This window comes from Molossus molossus, unplaced genomic scaffold (assembly GCF_014108415.1).
Source record: "Molossus molossus isolate mMolMol1 unplaced genomic scaffold, mMolMol1.p scaffold_m16_p_3, whole genome shotgun sequence".
Taxonomy (NCBI): domain Eukaryota; kingdom Metazoa; phylum Chordata; class Mammalia; order Chiroptera; family Molossidae; genus Molossus; species Molossus molossus.
Window position 1 is genome coordinate 50,656,413 of NW_023425366.1, and position 25,662 is coordinate 50,682,074.

Below are 25,662 nucleotides of genomic sequence, written 5' to 3' on the forward strand. Positions count from 1 at the left end.
GAAGCAAGCCAAACAGAGAAAGACAAGTATCATATGATCTCACTTATTTGTGGAATATAATAAACATAACAGTCTGAGGAATGGGGTAGTCCCAGAGACGTGGAAGTGGGGTACAGACTGACAATCCCCAGAAGAGGGGGTGATGGGGGAGAGATAAACCACAGAAATTATATGCATGTATGCATGAACAATGGACATGGACAATAAAGCTGGGGACAGGGTGGGGAGGGATGGGCAGGGGGGAATCAGTGGGGGAAAAGGATGAAACATCTGTAACAAAAATAAATTAATTAAATATAAAAAATTAAATTAAAAAAATAAACTGTTTTGTGTACTCATAGCTGTAAACTTACTTTTATCTCACCTTGTAATTATCAATGAAAATAAATGTTCAAATAAAAGATAAATAAAAATTTTTAAATAAAAATTACTTGCCATATAGCACCTATAAAAAATAAGGAAAGGTATTACAAGACCCAACAAAAATGATGAATATGAAATATTTTAAAAGATGCTGCCTATATTTTAAAAAGATAGCATGGTGTATAATGAACCAAAGATCTTCTATTTCTGCATAGTCTGTCCTTATTTAAAATAGCTCATCATGCCTGGCCAGTGTTGCTCAGTGGTTGAGCATCAACCCATGCCCTAAGAGGTCATCGGTTTGATTCCCGGTCATAGCACATGCCCAGGTTATGAGCCAGATCCTCAGTGGGGGGCATGAGGTGGTGGTCAATCAATGTTCTCTCTCATTGATGTTTTTTCTATCTCTCTCTCCTTCTCCCTTCCTCTCTCTCTAAAAATCCATAAAGAAAAAAAATTTTTTAAATAGCTCATCATTTCTAAAATAGTCTGTTGAAGTTGAAATGTCAATATTGTATCTGAGTACTAAGAAATCATTTATTTAGAAATCCATTTAGTATTTTGGGCAAATTCATTCAGAAATCAAATTTATGATATAAAGCAATGTATTTTATTCTTTTAAAATAATTCTGGGAAAGCATCTTTTCTGGTCTTTCCATTTCTTTATTTGATAAAATCAATTTCTCTCATATAATCAAATCACTAAAGGTTTACTTTCTCTTTTTTTCCCCCCCAGAGTGGACTTTTCATTTTTATTATTATTATTATTATTATTTTATCCTCACCTGAGGACATTTTTACATTTATCTTCAGATAGAACGAGAGAGAGAGAGAGAGAGAGGAAGAGAGAGAGAGAAACTTCAATGTGAGAGAGACACATCAAGTGTCCGTCACCCACACGACTCCAACGGGCCAGGGACAAACTGCAACAGAGGTACATGCCCTTAGCGGGAACTGAACCCAGGACTCTCTGGTCCGCGGGCCGACGCTCTAACTGCTGAGCCAAACCAGCCAGGACTGGACTTTTTATTTCAAGTTGACTAGATGTAAAGACTAAGGGAAAGATGCCCGGCCAGTGTGGCCCAGTGGACTGAGCATCATCCCATGGACTGAGAGTTCCCAGTTCAATTCCCGGTCAGGGCACGTGCCTGGGTTGCACAATCGATCCCCAGTAGGGGATGTGCAGGAGGCAGCCAATCGATGTTTCTCTCACACATCAATGTTTTTCTCTCTCTCCCTCCCTTCCTCCTTCTCTAAAAAATCAATAAAAACATATTTAGAAAAAGAAAAAGACTCAGGGATAGAGACCCAAGTCTGTCTGTCTCCTTGGCTGAGACCTCTTGCATTTCCATACATGTTTCATATAATCACAAAGCCCCACTGGCTAATGTCAAAAGGGTTCTCAGTGTTGGACTATAAAGAAAGAATAACAGTGGAAACATGTTGGGGTCTGTTTTTTAAGAGCGAGAAAAGAATATTTCCTTTCCCCTAAAGGTTTATTTTCATAGAATAAAAGTAAAAATTGTGACAGCAATATGTGTCAATTTTTAAAATAATATTAAAACTCACTACAGATGTTTAAACACTTTGGTTATATGGTCTAACTCTTTTTTTAATGAGTTTATTAAAGAACGTTACTAGGAAGGCAACATTTGATTTGTCTTTTTTAAAAAGTTCTGTTTCTTCATGCTGCAGAATAAAGGTAATTAGAGTTACAAGCTTCTTTCTACTGGATTCTCTGATAGTATAGCACAGTGTTGTCATTTCTGCAATGCTAGAATAAATAAAGTCTCTTCTGTGCTTCTCTTTAAAAAGTGATGAATAATAACAGAAGGCAGCATAAAAAGCCATTTTTCTATTCATTCTGTTGTATTGAAGCCAGTATTTTTACCATCACAGGCTACAATTTTCACTTTATCCACTTAAAAAGTTGTCACCTCTGTGAATTCAACATCATTCAATACAAAAGTCTACACATTATCGCAGAATCTGTACATATTTAGAGAGCCCCCGAAATCGACTCTGTTCCTGACCCTCTGAGCCAATGCTGCGTTTATAGCCTTATCAAATTGAAGTAGAACTTGAAGGACAAGTTGGGGAATGATCTGTTGAAACTGTATGAGCTCATCGAGGCTTTCCTGAAGACTGTTTCCCAAAGTGGTATTTCTATATAACTGATATGCCATGGCTTAGGAGGAAGAAATTGTTTTTCTTATTCAGTCTTGCATTGATGTCCACCTCTTCCCCCACCACTTCTTCGGCAGCCACAGAAACCACAGAACTTGGCCAACAACCTGGAACTGCTTGCTATGGTCTAGCTTTTATTGTAGACAAAAAAAAAAAGGGGGGGTACGAGAAAGTTAAAAGAGGTATCTATTTTACTACCAATGAATTCCCATGAAAAAAGAGGGACAATATCAAATACTTCATTTATCCTTCTTATCTTAATTTTATAACAAGCCCATAACCAATACTTAGCTGATTTACTATCTGATGTCCAGCCTTTGAAAGATATATTCATTAAGCTCTTAAAGTCCTATAAGGCAATTGTTCCAAGCTGGCTGATCACCAGAAATTACTTGGGAGTCTTTCAAAAATGGAGATTACTAAGTTCCACTCAAGTACAATCTGAGAGTCTATATTTTTAAAAATCTATCCAAATGAGTCTGATAATCAAGCTGTCAAAATCACTGTTCTGAGGTATAATCTAGAGCCTAGTACAATACTCATATAGCAAGTGCTTTCAAAATAAACAAAAAAATATTATTTCCCATTTCTCAGTTACTGAAACTAAAGGAGAAAAATGTTCTGTTTTTCTTAACTTAGAAATTGCAAAGCTGATTTTTAAGCAATTTATTAGAAACTATAGACATTTCAGCTTCAAGGAAAAAAAATGATGTTAAAATTTTCTTTTAATCAGAGATAATTCAAGTGAAATACCTTCCTGGATAGAATATTAAATAGATCTTCATGGCCAACTCTTTGGAGCTGCTGTTAATTTCTGCTATTAAAATGGATATTCCCTTCCATTCCTTAAGACTTTGTAGGTATTTCTGATTAGCTAACTTATTTATGCCAATGTGCTAACTAAATCACCCTTACCCAGGGTGATTACCTTCCAAATAAACAAATAAAAACTTGTGTATATAAATATGTGAACACACACATGCACTCACACACACAAGACAATAGAAAGGCCTTTCACTGGTCCATACTCAAATTCTATCACATAGACTAGTATCTTCTTCACAAATTTAAGATAACCTCTGACATGCAATGGAGATAAAAACTGTAATTATTATATCCTAATTTAACCTATTTTAACATTCAGTTCCTCTCACTTCCACATCTCTACCAGAAAGAGAGAAAAATAAAGAAAAGAGAGAAAAGGAAATATTTTAACACTGCCTCCTAAAACAACTGTCTTTCAATAAATTTGCAGCAAAGAAACAGAATGACTAGCTAAGAAAGGAGAAAAAAAATTAGTAAGACACAAGAAGCAAAGTAACAGACAAAAAGAATTAATCATTAGTAACTTGCCACTCTTTGAAATAACATTTCCAATTTTTATTAAGTATGTATTTAGTCAATATGCTCACATACCTGTAATACTGCATCCTCATTAAGAACAGGCATCGTCTTCTTTTTACTTATTTTCTCTTGTGGATCCTCTCTGAGTTTGAACCTAAGTTGGATTTCAGGAGAACATGTGCCTAGAATAAAATGTAGTCATAGTCAATTATAACAGTTTTATTGCTCTGTTTTAACAATGATTCAAGGATTTAAAGATAGTAAAAAATGTCATTAAAGCTAATTTTGTAAATTATCATTTTCTAACTGCCAATTTTGTGTGTTATAGTTTTTAACTTATTAATTAGGAAGAAACATATACACTGTCAGTGGTTCTCAACCTTCTTAATGCCGCAACCCTTTATTACAGTACCTCATGCTGTGGTGACCCCCAACCATAAAATTATTTTCGTTGCTACTTCATAACTGTAATTTTGCTACTGTTATGTCTTAGGCAAACCCTGTGAAAGGGTCATTCAACGCCCAAAGAGGTTGCGACCCATAGGTTGAGAACCACTGCACTACACTGAATAAAATAATACTAGATATTCCCTTTTTCCAGGATGAATGATGCAAAGAAAAAATATATATAATTCTATAGACTTACACCCCACTAAAAATAATACTTTCTTTTTTTTAAATTTCATTTTTGAAACCCATCATGCTAGTATTTAATTCAAGAAAAGTCAGTTTCTGTTTCAAGATGGCAAATTAAGCCCATATTTAAACTTTCTTTCCTCCCCTGTTCCCAAAAAGAATCCAAAGAAATAATGTGTTTTTGTAATCTCAAACAGCAATCATAAAAAAGGAAATATACCCTCTATAGACTAGAAGACGAAAATATATTAAAGGCAAATAAAACATTAGTAAACAGCTTTGTCACTCAACATAGGAAAAGGAGGGGCTCCTTCAGAAGTTACTATATAGATTTTTTCCATCACAATCCCTGAAAAATCACCCAGCTCAGAGCAAATCCCACCAACCAAAGAAGAGGGACAATTAGAAGTTCTCAGTGGTTAGTCTCATACTTCACTGAGCTTGCTCTTTATACCAAAGAAGCTTAGGAAGAATGTTGTAGCCAGCTACTCTGTGTAGGAAGACATCTTCCTGACCAAATATAAAAATGTACTAAAAGCTAAGGTTGGTAAAATAATGCAATGATGGCACAGTAAAAAAGATCAATGAAACAAAACAAAAAGTGGGAAACAGACATGTATATCTAGGAATTTAATATGTAACAATAATGGTATTTTAACAGTGACACCAAGAAGAGTTATTCAAAAAATAATATTAAGAAAATTGGTTAACCATTTAAAAAAATGAACTTAGAAAACTACATTCTCATACACCAAAATATTCCAGAGAGATTATTTATAAAAGCTATAAACATAATAAAGGAAAATAAAAATAAAAGAAAATATTTTTATGGTCTTGAGGTAGGTGAATTATTTCTAAATTTGAAAAAACTAATAAACCCTAAGAAAAAAGACCAACAGGCTTTACTATATAAAAACTTAAAACTTATGCAATATAAATATATCATGAATAATATAAAAACATAACTAGGAAACTGGGTAAAACTATTTGCAATGTATATATGACAATCTTTTGTTATTTTTAATATGTAAAACGCTCTTATAGACAATAATAAAATAAGAATAATTAGGAGATATATAAGGCAAGTCACACCAAAAAACTCTATGAATGGTCAATATTAAAATATGTCTAAATAGTCTTAAAATGCAAATTAAAATAATCAGATACTTTTTAATTATCAGTTTTACAAAGACTATCTCTTGTGCTGAATCTAGAAGGGAAAAACCGTTCTTTTTAGGGGGCAAGATATGTCAAGATCTGACACATGCTTTTACATTCTTTAAAAGCAAATATATTTTTCTCTAGTTACTTATTCTAAAGAAATAATAAAAAATGTAGGCAAAGGTATAAGTATTAAATATTCATATTTGTTATAGTACTGAGAAACATAGAAAATATAATCAATTCATTAAGTAAGGGTACACGCATACAAAATAATATGTAGCAATTTAAAAAGCTGAGGTACGTCCAGCCAGTGTGGCTCAGTGGTTGAGCATCAATCCATGCACCAAGAGGTCGCCAGTTTGATTCCCGGTCAGAACACATGCCCACGTTGTGGGCCCGATCCCCAGTGGGAGGCATGAAGGAGGCGGCCAGTTGACGTTCTTTCTCATCAATGTTTCTCTCTCTCTCCCTCTCACTTCCTCTCTCTCTAAAATTAACAAAGAAAAAAAAAAAAGATAAATTTTGTTAAAAAAAATAAAAATAAAAAGTTGAGGTAGAAAAATAACAAGAAATATTCTATGTAGTACAGTACCAATTATGAAAAGAGATATTTATGTTGACATACAAAAGCCTAGAAGGATATACAAATACTAAATGCTAGCAATTGTTAGGAGTGGAATTACAGGGAAGAATAGAGGACAGGATCTTTCATTTTCTACATAATATAATTATGTCTTTTAAAAATATTTTATACTTTTAATAATTAACAAATAATAAATAATAAAGGTCTACCATTTGGAAAAGGAAAGAGAAGAAAAAAATATTGGCTGGAATATTAAAACAGACATCTAACTTTTTCCTACTGGCATTTTATACATCAAAGAATGCATTCTGGAAACCAATGTTACATGCTGTCCTTTCCGATTACAAGTAAGAAAAACCACTCAAGATGAAATGTTACCTGTCATTGGGGTATCAGGTGAGGTAAGTACAGTGAAAAGACTTTGCAAACTATACCAAAAAGACGTTCATGGTATTTAGGAAATTTTTCTTCTATTCTACACCTATTTCCAGACATCCTCCAAAATTAAAAATGCTCATAGGAAGACATTATAAAAGGAAATAACCTACCGTTTGAACAGGTACTGTAGAATTTATTTATTCATTCATTCATTTATTTATTTATTTATTTATTTATTTATTTATTTTAGAGTTAGCATTTATTTTTTTAATATTATTTTTCTTCAATTTTTATTAATTAATTTTTGTTATAGATGTTTCTTCTTTTTCCCCCCTAGACCCCCTTCTCCCCATCCTGCCCATCCATCCCCCTAGCATTGTTGTCTATGTCCATTGGTTATGCATACATGCATGTACATGCTTTGGTTCATCTCACCCATCTCCCCCACCTCCCTACTTTGAGGTTTGTCAGTCTAAATCATACTCCTTTCTATGTCTCTCGGTCTATTTTGTTCATCACCCCACCTTGTTCATTATATTCCACAAATAACTGAGATCATGTGGTATTTGTCTTTCTCGGATTGACTTATTTCCCTTAGCATAATACTTTCCAGGTCCCTCCATGTCATCTCAAAGGATAAGAAATCTTTCTTTCCTACAGCTGTAGAGTATTCCATTGCATATATTTACCACACAGCTTTTTTATCCACTCATCTACTGACAGACATTTGGGCTCTTTCCAGATCTTGGCAATTATAAATAGTGCTGCTATGAACATAGGGGTACATATACTCTTTCTGATTGGTGTTTCAGGCTTCTTAACATATATTCCTAGAAGTGAGATCACTGGGCCAAATGGCAATTCAATTTTTAATTTTTGGAGGAAAAACCATAGTGTTTTCCATAATAGCTGCATCAGTCTGCATTCCCACCAGCAGTGTACTAGAGTCCCCTTTTCGCCACACCCTCGCCAGAACTTCTTGTTTGATGATTTGTTGATGGCAGCCATTCTGGCTGGTGTGAGGTGATACCTCATTGTTGGTTTATTTTGCATCTCTCTGATGTTTGTTGATGTTGAGCATTTCTTCATATGTCTCTTGGCCATTTGTATGTCCTGTTTGGAGAGGTGTCTATTTAGGTCCTCTGCCCATTTTTCAATTGGATTCTCTGTCTTCCTTTTGTTAAGTTGTATGAGCACTCTATATATTTTGGAAATGAACCCCTTATTCAGCGGTTCTAATCTTGTGGGTCGTGACCCTTTGGGGGTCGCCTAAGACCATTGGAAAACACATATTTCCAATGGTCTTAGGAACCATGACACTGCTCCTCTATCTGTCTCCAGGTGGGTCCACCAACATGCAGATACACCCACATACAACACGAGGAACTGTATTAAAGGATCACGGCATTAGGAAGGTTGAGAACCACTTATCTGATGTATCATTGGTAATCATGCTCTCCCATACGGTGGGTTCCCTTTCCATTTTGATGGTTGTTTCTTTTGCTGTCCGGAAGCTTTTGAGTTTGATGCAGTCCCATGTGTTCATTTTTTCCTTTGTTTCTGTTGCCTTAGGTGATGTATCAGTGAAAATTCTGCTGCATATGACATCTGAAATTTTGTTGCCTACATTTTCTTCTAGGATTTTTATGGATGCACGAGTCACACTTACGTCTTTTATCCATTTTGAGTTTATTCTTGTGTATGGTGTAAGTTGATGGTCTAGTTTCATTTTTCTGCATGTAGCTGTCCAATTTTCCCAGCACAATTTATTAAAATTTATTTATTACTCCATTGTATGCTCTTGCGACCTTTGTCGAATATTAATTTAGCATAATGTTTTGGGTCAATTTCTGGGTTCTCTGTTCTTTTCCATTGATCTATATGCCTGTTCTTGTGCCAGAACCAGGATGTTTTGATTACAGTGGCTTTGTAGTATAACCTGATATCCGGTATTGTGATCCTACCTACTTTGTCCTTCTTTTTCAAGATTGCTGTGGCTATTGGGAGTCTTTTTCATTCTATATGAACTTTTTTTTTTTTTTTATCCTCACCCGAGGACATTTTTCCATTTTTTGTTCAGGTAGAGTGGAAGGGAGAGAGAGGAACAGAGAGAGAGAGAAAGAAACATCGATGTGAAAGGAACACATCGAGTGGCTGCCACCCGCACAACCAACGAGGGCCGGGGACAAACTGCAACCGAGGCATGCGCCCTTAGTGGGAACCGAACCCGGGTCTCTCAGGACCGCAGGCCGACGCTCTAACCGCTGAGCCAAACCAGCCAGGGCAATTTTTTTTTTTTTTTTTTTTGGTATGTGCCCCTAGCGGAAACCGAACCCAGGACTCTCTGGACCGCAGGCCTACGCTCAACCGCTGAGCCAAACTGGCTAGGGCTATATGAACTTTTGAAGTATTTGTTCAAGTTCTGCGAAATATGTCATTGGTATTTTGATGGGATTGCACTGAATCTGTAGATTGCTTTGGGTAGTATGAACATTTTAATAATGTTAATTCTTCCAATCCATGAACAAGGTACGTGCTTCCACTTTTTTATATCTTCCTCTATTTCTTTTTTCAATGTCTTGTAGTTTTCTATAAATAGGTCCTTTACTTCTTTGGTTAAGTTTATTCATAGGTATCTTAATATTTTTTACACGATGGTAAATGGGATTGTTTTGTGAGTTTCTCTTTGTGTGAGTTCATCATTGGTGTATAAGAATACCGTCGATTTCTTTAGGTTTATTTTGTATACTGCTACCTTGCTGAATTCGTTTATTAAATCTAGTAGATTTTTGATGAAGTCTCTAGGGTTTTCTATGTATAATATCATGTCATCTGCGAATAATGACAGTTTCATTTCCTCCTTTCCAATTTGGATCCCTTTTATTTATTCTTCCCGTCTGATTGCTGTGGCTAAGATTTCCAGTACTATGTTAAATAAGAGTGGTGAAAGTGGGCATCCCTGTCTTGTTCCTCTTCTTAAGGCAAATGCTTTTAGTTTCTGCCCATTGAGTATGATGTTGGCTGTAGGTCTTTCATATATGACCTTTATTATGTCAAGATATGATCCCTCTATTCCCACATTGCTGAGTGTTTTTATCAGAAATGGGTGCTGGATTTTGTCGAAGCTTTTCTGCATTAATATGATCATGTGGGTTTTTTTTTGTTTGTTTGTTTTTTGTTTTTTTTTATCCTCACCCGAGGGTATTTTTCCATTTTTTGTACAGATAGAGTGGGAGGGAGAGAGAGGAAGGGAGAGAGAGAGAGAGAAACATCGACGTGAAGGGACACATCGAGTGGCTGCCACCCGCATGACCAACAAGGGCCGGGGACAAACTGCAACCGAAGTACGTGCCCTTAGCGGGAACCGAACCCGGGTCTCTCCGGACCGCAGGCCAACGCTCTAACCGCTGAGCCAAACTGGCCAGGGCTGATCATGTGGTTTTTATCTTTCATTTTGTTTATGTGGTGTATCACATTTATTGATTTGTGAATACTGTACCAGCCTTGCATCCCTGGGATGATTTCCACTTGGTCATGGTGAATAATTTTTTTTAATGTATTGCTGGATTTGATTTGCTAGTACTTTGTTCAGGATTTTGGCATCTATATTCATCAGGGATATTGGCCTGTAGTTTTCTTTCTTTGTAGTGTCTTTTTCTGGTTTTGGAATTAGAATTATGCTGGCCTCATAAAACAAGTTTGAAAGTCTTCCTTCTTCTTGAATTTTTTGGAATAGTTTGAGGAGAATGGGTATTAATTCTTCTTTGAATGTTTGGTAAAACTCTCCAGTGAACCCGTCTGGGCCTGGGCTTTTGTTTGCTGGGAGAGTCTTGATTACATCTTCAATTTCCTTAGTTGTTATTGGTCTGTTCAAGTTTTCTCTCTCTTCCCAGTTCAGTTTTGGGAGACTATGTGTTTCTAGAAATTTGTCCACTTCACTTAGATTGTCAAATTTGTTGCCGTATAATTGTTCATAATATTTGTTAACAATCCTTTGTATTTCTGTGGTGTCAGTTATTATTTCTCCTCTTTCATTTCTGATTTTGTGTATTTGGGTTCTCTCTCTTTGTTTCTTGGTGAGTCTAGCTAAAGGTCCATCAATGTTGTTTATCTTTTCGAAAAATCAGCTCTTTGTTTCATTGATCCTTTGAATTGCTTTTTTGGTCTCTATGTCATTTATTTCTGATCTGATCTTTACTATGTCCTCCCTTCTACTGGCTCTGGGGTTTTTTGTTTGTTTGTTTGTTTGTTTTCTTTCTAGTTCTTCAAGTTGTGAGGTTAGTCAATTAGGAATTTTTCTTGTCTCGAGATGAGCCTGTAGTGCAATGAACTTCCCTCTCAGAACTGCTTTTGCTGCATCCCATAGATTTTGTGCTGTTGTGTGTTCATTTTCATTGGTTTCCAGCTTTTAATTTCTTCTTTGGTCTCCTCAGTAACCCATTCATTGTTTAATAACATGCTATTTAGCCTCCATGTGTTCAAATGTCTTTGCATGTTCTTGTTGCAATTGATTTCTAGTTTCATAGCACTGGGATCTGAGAAGATACTTGACATGATTTCAGTCTTCTTGAACTTGTAGAGACTTAGTGTGTGCCCTAACATGTGGTCTATATTTGAGAATGTCCCATGTGCACTAGAGAAGAATGTGAATTCTCTAGTTTTGGGGTGTAATTCTCTGTTGATATCTATTAAATCCATTTGATCTAGTGCTTCATTTTGAGTCTCTGTTTCCTTGTTAATTTTTTATCTAGAGGATCTATCTAGTGATGTCAGCAGGGTATTGAAGTCCCCTGCTATGATTGTGTGGCTGTCAATTTCTCCTCTGAAGTCATCCAGAAAATTTTTAATATATTTTGGTGCTCCTATATTGGGTGCATATATGTTTACCAAGGTTATATCTTCATGTTGGATAGATACTTTCAATATTATGTAGTGTCCTTCTATGTCTCTAGTTATGGCTTTCATTTTGAAATCTACTTTATCAGATATGAGTATTGCTACCCCAGCTTTTTTTTCCTTTCCGTTTGCTTGGAAGATTTTCTTCTATCCCTTCACTTTCAGTTTATGTGAGTCTTTTGCTGGGAGGTGGGTCTCTTGTAAACAACATATACATGAGTCATACTTTCTTATCTAATCAGCTACTCTGTATCTTTTTATTGGAGCATTCAATCCACTTACATTTAAGGTGATTATTGATATATACTTATTTATTGCCATTTTTGTTTAGTGTGGTTATATTTTTCTTCCTATTTCTTCTAGTAATTACAGCAGTCATTTTAACATTTCTTGCAGTGCTGGTTTGTTACTACTATATTCCTTGAGCCTTTTTTTTTTTTGTCTGGGAAGCTCTTTATTTCACCTTCTATTTTGAATGATAGCCTTGCTGGATAAAGTAGTCTTGGATTCAGATCTTTGTTTTTCATGACCTTGATTACTTCATGCCATTCCCTTTTGGACAGTAGTATTTCTGTTGAGAAGTCAGCTGAGCGCCTTATGGGGGTTCCTTTGTAGATAACTTGTTGCTTATCTCTTGCTGCCTTTAGGATTCTCTCTTTGTCTTTAATTTTTGGCATTTTAATTACTATGTGTCATGGCGTGGGCCTGTTTGGGTTCTTCTTACTTGGAGTTCTCTGTGCTTCTTGAACTTGAATGCCTTCTTCCTTCATCAAGTTAAGAAAGTTTTCTTTCAGTATTTCTTCAAATATATTCTCTAACGCTTGATCATTTTCTTCTTCGGGGACTTCTATGATGCGAATGTTGTTACGTTTCCAGTTGTCACACAGTTCTCCTAAGCTGCCTTCCTGTTTTTTCCTTTTGGTTCTGATTGGTTGATTTTTTTCTACCCTGTCTTCTAATTCACTGATCCGGTCCTCAGCTTCCTCTGCTCTGATGGTTAGTCCTTCCAATGTGTTCTTTATTTCTGCTATGTGATTCTTCATTTCCACTTGGTTGGTTTTCAGTGTTTCTATATCTTTACTCATGGTGTTGATGTCCTTACTCATGCTGCTGAACATCCTCAAGACCATGGTTCTGAACTCTACCTCTGATAACTTTCTTAACTGCATTTCATTTATCTCATCTTCGGTAGAGGTCTCTTGTTCTTTCATTTGTGATTTGTTTCTTTGTTTCACCATTTGGGCTATCTCAGTGGATTTTGAAGCCTGCTAAATTTTCCCTGTGGGTGTTGGTGTTCTGCTGTTTGTGGCTCCCTCTACTGGCTTTGGATGAGTGTGGGAAGATGCATGTTATACACCACTGTCGAGTCTTATTCTCCTGGGTAGATTTGCAAGTCCAGTAAAGGTTCAGTTATCCTCTAGCTTTTTTCCTGGAGGCTATTAGTCTTAGTTACTTGATGAGCCTTGGGTTGTAGCCCTCAGCTCTAGAATCAATCTTTTTGAACAGTAACAATTAGTGATAGATATTTCTAGGTGCCATTTAAATTTATCTATAAGTGGACTCAGGAAGTATGGAGAATTAGTAGGTGAAAGGCACCTTTTAAAAATAGGTACATAGAGACAGTCAAACTGATGAAACAAAGAAACAAGTCCCAAATAAAAGAATAAGAAAATTTTCCAGAAGGCTCTAAATGAAATGGAGACAAGCAAGTTATCAGATATATAATTCAGAGTAATGATTACAATGATGGTCAACAGCATGGGAAAAGATATATAAACAATAAAAAGTGACCAATCAGAAAGAAAGACATAGCAGAAATAAAGAACACACTGGAAGAAATAACCAGATTAGAGGAAGCTGAGGATAGGATCAGCAAATTAGAAGAGAGGGTAGGAAAAAATCATTCAATCAGAGACCCAAAAAGGAAAAACAATTAAAACACAAGAGGATAGTTTAAAAGAGCTGTGGAACAACATGACATGTAACAATATCCATATCACAGGAGTAGCAGATGAAGAAAGTGAGCAAGGTTTAGAGAATCTGTTTGAAGAAATAGTGGCAAAAAACTTCCCTAACTTGGTGAAGGAAAAAAAAAAAAAAACATGCAAGTTCAGGAAACAGAGAGGCCCAAGCAAAATGTACCCAAAGAGGCCCATACCAAGAAACATCATAATTAAACTGCCAAAAAATAGAGACAAAGAGAGGATGTTAAAGGCAGCAAGAGAAAAGCAACAAGTTACCTACAAAGGAGCTCTCATAAGGCTCTCATCTGATTTCTCAACAGAAACACTACAGGCCAGCAGGGAATGGCAGGAAGTATTCAATGTAATGAAAAACTAGGATCTGAAACCAAGATGACTCTATCTAGCAAGGCTATCATTCAAAATAGAGGTGAAATAAAAAGTTCCCCAGACAGCCCTGGCTGATTTGGCTCAGCGGTTAGAGCATCAGCCTGCAGTCCAGAGAGACCTGGGTTTGGTTCCTGCTAAGGGCACATACCTCAGATGCAGTTTTTCCCCAGCCCTGGTTGGGTCACGTGGGAGGCAGCCACTCGATGTGTCCCTTTCTAGTCAATGTTTCTCTTTCTTTCTCTCTCTCTCTCTCTCTCTCTCTCTCCCTCTCCCTCTCTCTCACTCCCACTCTATCTGAACAAAAAATGGAAAAATGTCCTTGGATGAGGATAAAAAACAGTTCCCCAGACAAAAAAAAGGCTAAGGGACTATATCACAACCAAACCAGCATTGCAAGAAATGTTAAAGGACTGCTGTAATAAGCAGAAGAAAGAGAGAGAGAAACATAGGTATAATAAATAAAAATGACAATAAATAAGTGCATAGCAATAAAAACCTTAAATGTAAATAGATTAAATGCTCCAATCAAAAGACACAGAATAGCTGAATGGATAAGAAAGCATGACCCATATACTGTATATGCCATCTATAAGAGACTCACCTCATAACAAGAATCACACAGGATGAAAGTGAAAGATGGAAAAATATTTTCCAGGAAAATGAAAATGAAAAAAACAACTGGGGTAGCAATACTCATACCTGATAAAAATAGACTTTAAAATGAAGGCCATAACAAGAGACAATGAAGGCCACTACATAATATTAAAAGGATCGATCCAACAAGAAGATATAATCTTGGTAAACATATATGCACCCAATATAAGAGCACCAAAATATATTTTAAAACTTCTGGAGGACTTCAAGGGAGAGACTGACAGCAAAACAATCATAGTAGGGGACTTCACCACCCCATTGACATCATTGGCGACATCCTCTAGACAAAAAATTAACACAGAAACAGAAACCCTAAACAATGCATTAGATCAGATGAATTTATTTTATATTTACAGAGAATTATACCCCAAAACTGTAGAATATACATTACTCTCAAGTGCACATGAAAGCTTCTCAAAGACAGACCACATGTTAGGACACAAACTAAGTCATTACAAGTTCAAGAAGATTGAAATCATATCAAGCATCTTCTCAGATCTTAATAGCATGAAACTAGAAATTAATTACAATAAAAACACTTAAAAACATTCAAACACATAGAAGGTAAATACTATGTTATTAAACAATGAATGGGTTACCAAGGAGATCAAGGAATAAATAAAAAAAATTCCTGAAAACCAATGACAATAAACACACAATACAAAATCTGTGGTACATGGCAAAAGCAGTCCTGAGAGAAAAGTTCATAGCATTACAGGCTTACCTCAAGAAATAAGAAAAATTTCTAATAAACTATCTAACAACTTAAAAAACTAGAAGGTGAACAAATAGAGAAGCCCAGAGTAAGAAGGGAAAAAATAATAAATGTCAGAGAGGAAATAAATAACCTAGAGACTAAAAAAAAAAAAAAAAAAAAAAATACAGCCCTGGCCAGTTTGGCTCAGCGGTTAGAGTGTCAGCCTGCGGTCCGGAGAGACCCGGGTTCGGTTCCCGCTAAGGACACGTACTTCGGTTGCAGTTTGTCCCCGGCCCTGGTTGGTCGTGCGGGTGGCAGCCACTCGATGTGTCCCTTCACGTCGATGTTTCTCACTCTCTCTCCCTTCCTCTCTCTCCCTCCCATTCTATCTGTACAAAAAATGGAAAAATATCCTCGGGTGAGGATAAAAAAAAAAAAAATACAAAAGATCAATGAATCAAAGAGATGGTTCTTTGAAAAGATAAACTAGATTGATTAACCTTTAGCCAGACTCACCAAAAAACAGAAAGGACCCAAATAAACAAAATCAGAAACAAAAGAGGAGAAGTAACAAATGACACCACAGAAGGATAAAGGATTGTAAGAAAACAGTATTAACAATTATATGCCAACAAACTGGAAAACCTGGGCAAAATTGACAATTTCCTAGAATAATAGTCTTCCAAAATTCAACTGGAAAGAGTCAGAAAACCAGAACAGATCAATAACAACAAAGAAAATTGAAGTAGTAATCAATAAACTCACAGCAAACAAAAGCCCAAGTCTGGATGGCTTCATAGGGTAGTCTTACTGAACATTCAAAGAACTAACACCTATTCTCCTCAAACTATTCCAAACAATTCAAGAGGGAGGAAGACTTCCAGGCTCTTTTAATGAGGGCAGTATAATCCTAATTCCAGATAAAGACACTACAAAGAAAGACAATTACAGGCCAATATCCTTGATGAACATAGATGCCAAAATCCTCAACAAAATATTAACAAATTGGATCCAGCAATATATTAAAAAAAGTATTCACCATAACCAAGTGGGATTTACCCCAGGGATGCAAGGCTGATACAATATTTGCAAATCAATAAATATGACATACCACATAAACAAAATGAAAGCTAAAAATCATATGATCATATCAATAGGTGATGAAAAAGCACTTAACAAAATCCCATTTCTAATACAAATGCTCAGCAAAGCAAGAACAGAAGGATTATATATCAACATAATAAAGGTCATATATGAAAATCCTATAGCCAACAATATACTCAATGGGCAAAAACTAAAAGCATTTCCCTTAAGAACAGGAACAAGAAAGGGATATCCACTTTCGCCACTCTTATTCAACATAGTACTGGAAGTCTTAGCCACAGCTATCAGACAAGAAGAAAAAATGAAAGGCACCCAAATTAGAAAGGAGGATGTGAAAATCATTATTCACAGATTACATAATATTGTACATAGAAAACCCTAAATACTCCATCAAAAAACTACTAAATTTAATAAATGAATTTGACAAAGTGGTAGGATACAAAATTAACATCCAGAGAACTGGCCAGTTTGGCTCAGCAGTTAGAGCATCGGCCTGTGGTCCAGAGAGAGACCCAAGTTTGGTTCCTGCTAAGGGCACGTACCTTTGTTGCAGTTTGTCCCCAACCCTGGTTAGTCGTGTGGGTGGCAGCCACTTGATGTGTCCCTTTCACATCAATGTTTCTCTCTCTCTCTCTCTCTGTCCCTGTCCCTCTCCCTCTCCCTCCCTCTCCCACTCCCTCTCTCTTCCTCCCACTCTATCTGAACAAAAAACGGGAAAAAAAATGTCCTCAGGTGAGTATTAAAAAAAAAAAATTTAACATCCAGAAATCAAAGGCATTCTTATACACCAATAATGAACATTCAGAAAGGGAAACAAAAAACAATCTCTTTAACCACTGCAACAAAAATATTAAAGGACCTGTACTCAGAAAACTATAGGACATTGAAAAAATAAATAGGGGAAGATATAAAAAAGTGGAAACATATACCATGTTCATGGATTGAAAGAATCAACATCATTAAAATGTCCATACTATCCAAAGCAATCTATAAATTCAATGCAATCCCTATTAAAGTATCAATGGCGTACTTCACAGATCTAGAACAAATACTCCAAAAGTTTATGGGGAACCAAAAAAAGGCCCCAAATAGCTACAGAAATCTTGAAAAAGAAGAACAAAGTTGGAGGCATCACAATTCCAGATATCAGTTATATCACAAAGCCATCGTAATCAAAACAGCCTGGTGTTGGCACAAGAATAGACATATAGATCAATGGAACAGAACAGAGAACTCATATCAACCCAAAACATTATGCGCAATTAATATACGTCAAAGGAGGCAAGAGCATACAATGGAGTAAAGACAGTCTCTTCAATAAATGGTGTTGGGAGAATTGGACAATTACATGCAAAAAAAAATGAAACTAGACCACCAACTTATATCAGACATGAGAATAAACTCAAAATGGATAAAAGACAAATGTCACTCATGAAACCATAAAAATCCTAGAAGAAAATGTAGGCAGCAAAATCTCAGACATCACACATAGCAGAATTTGCACCAATACATTGCCTAGAGCAAGAGAAACAGAGGAAAATATTAATAAACGGGACTACATCAAACTAAAAAGCTTCTGCACAGCAAAATCAAGCTGAATGGAAATTCTACAACTTCGAAATTAAAGTGGAAGACTCCCTCTGGTAGTCTGGTAGACTGGTAGGAGGGGCAGACGCACGAACAGGCTGGTCCCACACTTACATGTGGCAGATAAATATCAGGTGGGTACCTCAGCTGTGAAGGTCTTTCCTGAGGAGTTTTCCCTTCCCCCACTAGGGACCCCAGCTCAGGGTTTCAGTGCCAGGAAGAGAAGTCCCTATAACTTCCAGCTGTAAAATTCAGTCGGAATTGAGGCTAAGGCTGCTGGAACCCCAGGCAGTTCCTCTTAAAGAGACCACATGTCTGGCCAGTGTGGCTCAGTGGCTGAGCGTCAACCCATGCACCAAGAGGTCACCAGTTCGATTCCCAGTCAGGACACATTCCCAAGTTGGGGGCCAGATCCCCAGTGGGGGGCATGCAGGAGGCGGCCAATTGATGTTCTCTTTCTTCAATGTCCCTATGTCTCTCTCCCTCTCCCTAAAAAAACAATAAAGAAGAAAAAGGGGAGGAGACCATGCACGGGCTTACTGGGACTCGCACCCTCCAGGCTCCAGTGTGTGGTAGCCAGCTTGAAAGGCACAGAGACATATGGGGACGAACTGAGTTGTTTGGCATTGGGGCAAGAGCTGGAGAGGCAGCTCTCTCCTGGACAGACCTGCTGGTGGCTGTTGTTCCTTTGGTGAGCCCTTCCCCCACAGGGCAGGCAGTCTGCTGCCACATCTGGCACTCCAGCAACCTGGCTTATACAGTTTGCCCCGCCCTGGTGATTCCCTGAGGCCCTGCCCCACCCAACTTTCAGGCCCACCCAAGCTGTTTCCAGTGGCTTTACCATAGGAATGGCCTGTCTTGGTTACTGTTTCAGAGTTTCCTAAATCCTCTCAAAAAAGCAGCACCTGGCTTCAGTGAGCTCCATACCTCTCACTAAGTAGCTCCAGGCTCAGCACTAGGAGCAGCCACTCTTGGTTCACAGCTTGATTTTGCATGGGCACCTCCAAGCCCAGCACAACAAGCAGCCATCTGCAGATCACTTTGAAGCTTATGCCTGGTGGCCCTGGGTAGAACATAGGTAGTGGCTGACTTTGTTGCAGAGCCAGCACACCCAGTGGACAGCTTCAGACCACATCAAAGCACCACCACCCAACCATCTCCATAACTGACATACTCAGGGAATGGACTCAGTGAGTACTAGAGCCCTGCTGAAGTAAGTCTTGCTCTGGGTGGTGGGCCCCTGCACAGCTGATACTCCAAGGTATAGTCAGAGGTCAGTGGTCAATGGGCACAGCCAGTACTTGCAACGAATCAGCCTGAGTAAATCCCTCTCACTGATGTGCCAATAGCAATCACGACTCATTTACAACAGAAAGGTGTAAAGTCCAGATGAGGAGTATACCTTGAGGGCCCACCTGGGGCGATCAGGGAGGCTGTGCCACTGGACCCTACAGGACATCTACTATAACAGGCCACATAAGGAAACCTAGGAGACATAGAAACTCTGCCTAATACATAGAAACAAACACAGGGGGGCAGCCAAAATGAGGAGACAAAGAAACATGTCCCAAATGAAAGAAAAGAACAAAACTCCAGAACAACTAAATGAAATGGAGATAAGCAATCTAACAAATGCAGAGTTCAAAAAACTGCTTATAAGGATGCTCAATTAACTTATTGAGAATATCAAGGAACTTCATGAGAACGCCAGAGAACTTAATGAGGACCTCAAGAGCATGATAAAGGACCAGTCAGAAATGAAGGATGCACTAACTGAAATAAAGAATAATTTACAGGGAATCAATAGTAGAGTAGGTGAAGCCAAGAAGCAAACCATTGATTTGGAATACAAGGAAGCAAAAAACACCCAAGCAGAACAGCAAAAAGAAAAAAGAATTAAAAAAAAAAAAAATTGAGGATAATATAAGGAGCCTGTGGGACAATTTAAAGCATACCAACTTTCACATTATGGGAGTGCCAGAAGGAGAAGAGAGAGAGCAAGAAATTGAAAACCTATTTGAAACAATAATGACAGAAAACCTCCCTAACTTGGTGAAGAAAACAGACTTACAAGTCCAGGAAGCACAAAGAGTCCCAAACAAGATGAACACAAAGAGGTCCACACCAAGACAAATCGTCATCAAAATGCAAAGGTTAAAGACAAAGAGAATCTTAAGCAGCAAGAGAAAAGCAGTTAGTTACTTGCAACAGAGCTCCCATAAGACTGTCAGCCAATTTTTCTAAAGAAACTTTGCAGGCCAGAAGGGAGTGGTAAGAAATATTTAAAGTGATGGAAAGCAAGGACCTACAACCAAGATTACTCTATCCTGCAAAGCTATCATTTAGAATCATTGGCCATATAAAGACTTTCCTAGACAAGAAAAAGCTAAAGGAGTTCATCATCACCAAACCAGAATTATATGAAATGTTGATGGATCTTCTTGAAGAAGGAAAAAAAGAACAATATAATGTCAATAAATACATATCTATTGACAATTGAATCTACAAACAAAATGAGCAAGCAGAACAGAAACAAACATAAATACAGAGAACTTCTTATTGGTTTCCAGATGGGAGGGGGGTCGAGGAAATGGGTGAAAAAGATGAAGGGATTAAGAAGTACAAATTGGTTGTTAGACTGAAGAACTTCAAAGGGAAGGGGGGAGGTAGGGCAGAAAGAGAGAAACCGAAGAACTCATATGCATATATGCATAACCAATAGACACAGACAATAGTGTGGGGAAGGCAGAAGGGGGGCTGGAGTGGGAAGGAGGGGGTTAAGGGGGGGAAGGAGGGACATCTGTAATACATTCAACAATAAAGATACATTAAAAATAAATAAAAATCAATATATAACTAGACTTACTGTGTGACTATGTTAACTAGACTAATGTAATAGACTATGTTTACGAGACTTATTTACAATAAATATAATGAATAATTACTTTGTACACCTGAAAATAATATGTTATATGTCAATTATACCTCAATAAAAAATAAATAAGTTAAAATATATAGCAAGGATATTTGTAACTTAATTTTGTCAGAAAGAATCAGACTGGTTATTAAAAAGTGCTATTTACTTTTTCAGATAGGCACCTTCTAGGGTTAAGCTGGAGATTTGGGTGGGGGAAGCTAACTAAGTACCACTTCAATAGTTCTGTCATAACATCTTCCAGAGGTTGTTATGATCCCCCTTGCTATACTCATCATAAAAGAATTTAATAGCCCTTAGGGTCTATTACAGATGCCTATAAGAAACTAACTCTGTGTATAAAAATAAAACTACAAAAGGAGGTATTAATGGACAAACAACACCTGGGGAATTAAAGGGACTACTTAGTAAAAATAATTACTTCTCACCTTTGCATGTTCCACTTATATCAGGATGGAGACTGAATTCAGATGTAAGAGATGTGTCTTGATCAAAGAGCAACCTTTCAAACACCAAAAATAAGGTACAGATTGTTATCATGTTTCCTAAACAAAAACTAACAATTTAACTGTGTTTTTTTCCTACAGTTTACTGTAAATTTTATTTTGTATTGGTTTTAGCCTGGCCAGTGTGGCTCAGTAGTTGACCCATGCACCAAGAGGTTGCTAGTTCGATTCCTTGTCAAGGCACATGCCCAGGTAGTGGGCTAAATCCCCAGGGGGGGGTCATGCAGGAGGCAGCCAATTGATGTTCTCTCTCATCAATGTTCCTATCTTTCTCTCCCTCTCCCTTCCTCTCTCTCTAAAATCAATAAAGGAAAAAAATTTTAAAACAGTATAAAAAGGAAAAAAAAAATTTTAATATTTTGTATTGGTTTCAGGTGTACAGCTTAGAGGTTAGACAACCATATACTTTACAAAATGTTCCCCTTGATATTTCCAGTACCCAACTGGCACCACACATAGTTATTATAATATTATTGACTATATTCCCTATGCTTTACTGTACATCACTGTAACTATTGTGTAACTACCAATTTGTACTTTTTTTAAACTTTTTTTTCCTTTATTAATTTTAAAGAGAGAGGAAGGGAGAGGGAGAGAGAGAGATAGAAACATTGATGAGAGAACATTGACTGGCTTCCTCCTGCATGCCCCCAACTGGGGATTAGGCCCACAATCTGGGCATGTGCCCTGATTGGGAACTGAACCGGTGACTTCTTGGTGCGTGGGTCGATGCTCAACCAGTGAGCCACACTGGCCAAGCCAATTTGTACTTCTTAATCCCTTCATCTTTTTCACCCAGTCCTCCAACCACCCCGCTCCCTCCTAGCAACTATCTACATCTATTAATCTGTTTCTATTTTTTTCTTTTTCTTTTTTCAGTTTTTTTTTATTTGATTTTTAGAGAGAGAGGAAAGGAGAGGGAGAGAGAGAGAGAGAGAAGCATCACTGTGAGTGAAAACATCAATTGGCTGCCTCCTGCACACTCCCTACTGGGGACTGAGCTGAAACCCAGGCATGTGTACTCGAACCGGAAACCTTTTGGTGCATGGGAGGTCACCCAACCAACTAAGCCACACTGGCCAGGGCTATAAGTCTGTTTCAATTTTGTTTGTTCCTTTATTTTGTTCTTTAGATTCCACATATAAAAGAAATCATACAATATTTATCTTTCTCTGACTGACTTATTTCACTGAGCTTAATATCCTCCTGGTCCTTCCATGCTTTCACACCCTAAAACAATCCAATTTTAAAAATGAGCAGAGGATCTGAATAAATACTTCTCCAAAGAGGTCATATGGATGGCCAATAGACATATGAAAAGATGCTCAACGTCATTAATTGTCATAGAAATGCAAATTAAAACCACAATGAGATATCACCTCACATCTGGTCAGCATGGCTATCATCAACAAATGATAAGCATTGACAGGGATGTGGAGAAAAGGAAAACCTCATGCACTGTTGGGGGGCATGCAGATTGGTACAGCCACTGTGGAGAACAATATGGGGTTTCCTCAAAAAATTGAAAATAGAAAACTACCTTATGACCCAGCTATTCCACTTCTGGGAATTTATCTGAAGAAACCCAAAACACTATTTAAAAAGAACATATGCACCCCTATCTATGTTCACTGCAATGTTATTTAGATTAGCCAAGATACAAAAGCAACCCAAGTGCACATCTATAGATGAGTGGATAAAAAAGTTTGGTACATATATACAATGGAATATTACTCAGCCATAGAAAATAAAACCTTAACTGTCATTTTTCTTATACCTAAACTTGTTAAAATTCTTAGTTATACCACTATTAATTGTTGGGATGGTTAGGTTACAAAACATTCTGAGATTAGATTACAAGACACTGGCTTCCATCTTGTCACCCTCTCTTATTCTCTTGTTTCTATCCTCTCATGAAAAGTCAGTTCACCATGTTGTGAAATGCCCTGTGGAGAAGCCTATGTGGCAAAAAGGTAAGGGAGGCCTCCAGTAAACAGTCAGAGATGAACTAAGGCCAACGAGGAACTGATTCTTAAAACTACTATGCAGAAAGTGGATCCTTTCCATGAAGCCTTGAGATAAGTGCAGCACAGGGAGTCCCTGAGCGTGATGACCTAGTTAAGCAACTCTTGGATTCCTGACCCATAGAAACTACAAGATAATAATGTGTATTGTTTTAAGATGCTAAGTTTTGGAGTACACTGTTATACAGCAATGAAAAACTAATAAACAGATTGTAGTCACATTTCACCAACTGTCTCTTTTTACATTTGTTTTGTTCAAATCAGGATCCAAACAAGGTGCACACACTGAATTTAGTTGCTATGCCCCTTAAGTCTCTTCTTATATCTATAAAGTACCCCCCAATCTCCCCCACCCCTCCGCAATGTATTTTTTGAAGAAACTGGGTTGTTTTTCCTATAGTTTTCAATATTTTGGATTTACTGATTGCATGTAATTTAACATGTTCCTTTGTCCTGTATATTTCCTGTAAACTGGTTATTAGATCTAGAGGTTTGATCTAATTTAAGTTCAGTTTGGGGATGCATATGTGTATTTACTACAGGAGATAATAAAGTGTATGTTGGGAAAGACAGTCTTGTGCATGATGTCTTTCAACTACCTCTCGGTCTTGAGCTTGGAACACTTTCTTTCAAAGAAATAAAGAATTCTCTCAGGCTGTGTTGGACCTATTACCTTGTATGGGAATACCTTTCCCTGTTTCAGACTCAATGTGTATTCCTTTGATCTGTTTAAGTGTGTGTCACCTAAACAGATTGAACTACTGGTCAATCCCACTACTATATCTGTCTTCTGTGAGGACAAAGTTCTTCATTCTGTGGCACAAGACAGGTGTGTGCAGGCCATTAGCCCTGCATCGGCTATAGAGAATGACTGCTTGCTATGGGGGACCAATGCTCACTATTGAAGCTAATCTTGCTCTGTCTCCTCTCTATGTGATTAAGGTGTTGTTCCAACCACTGCTTTACTCCACTATGTTTTCATTGGTGACTCCAATACCAAGATGCAGTGGGCAGAAACGTCTGGATTTATACTCCTGGTGATAGGCAACACATGTCACTTGCTCAACAATATGGTTGTAACTCATTTTGTAATGGCAGTGACCATTGATGATCATTGCCTAGGTCTATTCATTATTAGGTGTATATAAATTGGCAATATTCTATTTTATCACTTTCTTCATTTATTTATTTTTATTTTTTATCCTCACTAGAGGACATTTTTGCATTTATCTTCAGATAGAGCAGAAGGGAGGAAAAGAAAGAGAAAGAAACATCGATGTGAGAGAGACACATCGACTGGCTGCCACCCACACAACCCCAACCTGGGCCGGGGACAAACTTCAACCAAGGTACGTGCCCTTAACAGGAACCGAACTCAGGCCTCTTTGGTCTGCCAGCCAATGCCCTAACTGCTAAGCCAAACCAGTCAGGGTACTTTCTTCACTTATTAATGGAAACACTTACATATTAGAAATAACATTCACTCATCAACTATACAATTACTTTCCATCAAGCCATGTTTAACTCAGCCAGGTTACTTAGGTACCGTTTGCACAGGAAAGGCAAGATAAATGCCTGTTTATTTCTCTTTCCTTATCAGTTTTCAGAATATTAAAATGAGTTTTTAAAGACCATTACAAACTCATAGATTTTTTAAAATTATGTTTTTATTGATTTTTTAGAGAGAGAAGTAGGGAGAGAGAGATAGAAACATCAACATGAGAGAGAAACATCGATCAGCTGCCTCCTGCACACCTCCTACTGAAGATGGAGCCTGCAACCCTGGCATGTGCCCTGACCAGAAATAGAACCAGGACCTCTCAGTCCACTGAGCCACACCAATCGGGGCCAAACTCATAGATTCAAGTCAACTGCTGTAATAGTTCCTATCAATTTTCAAACTGTCCCATTTTTAGCTAGTGGAAGCCTCTTCAAAGTGGCTCATGGGTTGTTTGACATGAACCCACTTGTTATAGACTGAATTGTGTCCTTAACCCCCAATGTGAATATAGTTGGAAACTATAGTTGGGTCTTAAAAGAGGCAATTAAGGTTAAATGAGGTTATAAGGGTGAGGCCCTATTCTGACTGGTATCTAACCAGAAGAGAGAGAGAGATACCAGGTATGCATGCACACAGAGGAAAGACCATAGAATTAATAAAACTTCAGGCAGCTGGAGACAATATCAAAAAGTCTAACATTTACGTCATTTAAAGTTCCAGAAGAGAATAAATAGGCACAGAATAAAATATAT

At 37.4% G+C, this 25,662-nt stretch overlaps 1 protein-coding gene and 1 pseudogene across 1 annotated transcript in view; both read right to left on the reverse strand.

Annotated features, from left to right (window-relative positions):
- Positions 1 to 21,343, reverse strand: part of ANKRD31 (ankyrin repeat domain 31) — a 186,219-nt gene extending 164,876 nt beyond the window's left edge. Inside the window, exons 1-2 of the mRNA XM_036280691.1 lie at positions 21,308 to 21,343; positions 3,967 to 4,076 (exon numbers count right to left, since the gene is read on the reverse strand). Of these exons, the coding sequence (XP_036136584.1) occupies positions 3,967 to 3,999 (33 nt within the window). The 5' untranslated portion in view covers positions 4,000 to 4,076; positions 21,308 to 21,343. The remainder of the gene's footprint in view (positions 1 to 3,966; positions 4,077 to 21,307) is intronic.
- On the reverse strand, positions 2,223 to 2,618 carry LOC118642757 (annotated as a pseudogene).
- Positions 21,344 to 25,662: the final 4,319 nt, after the last annotated feature.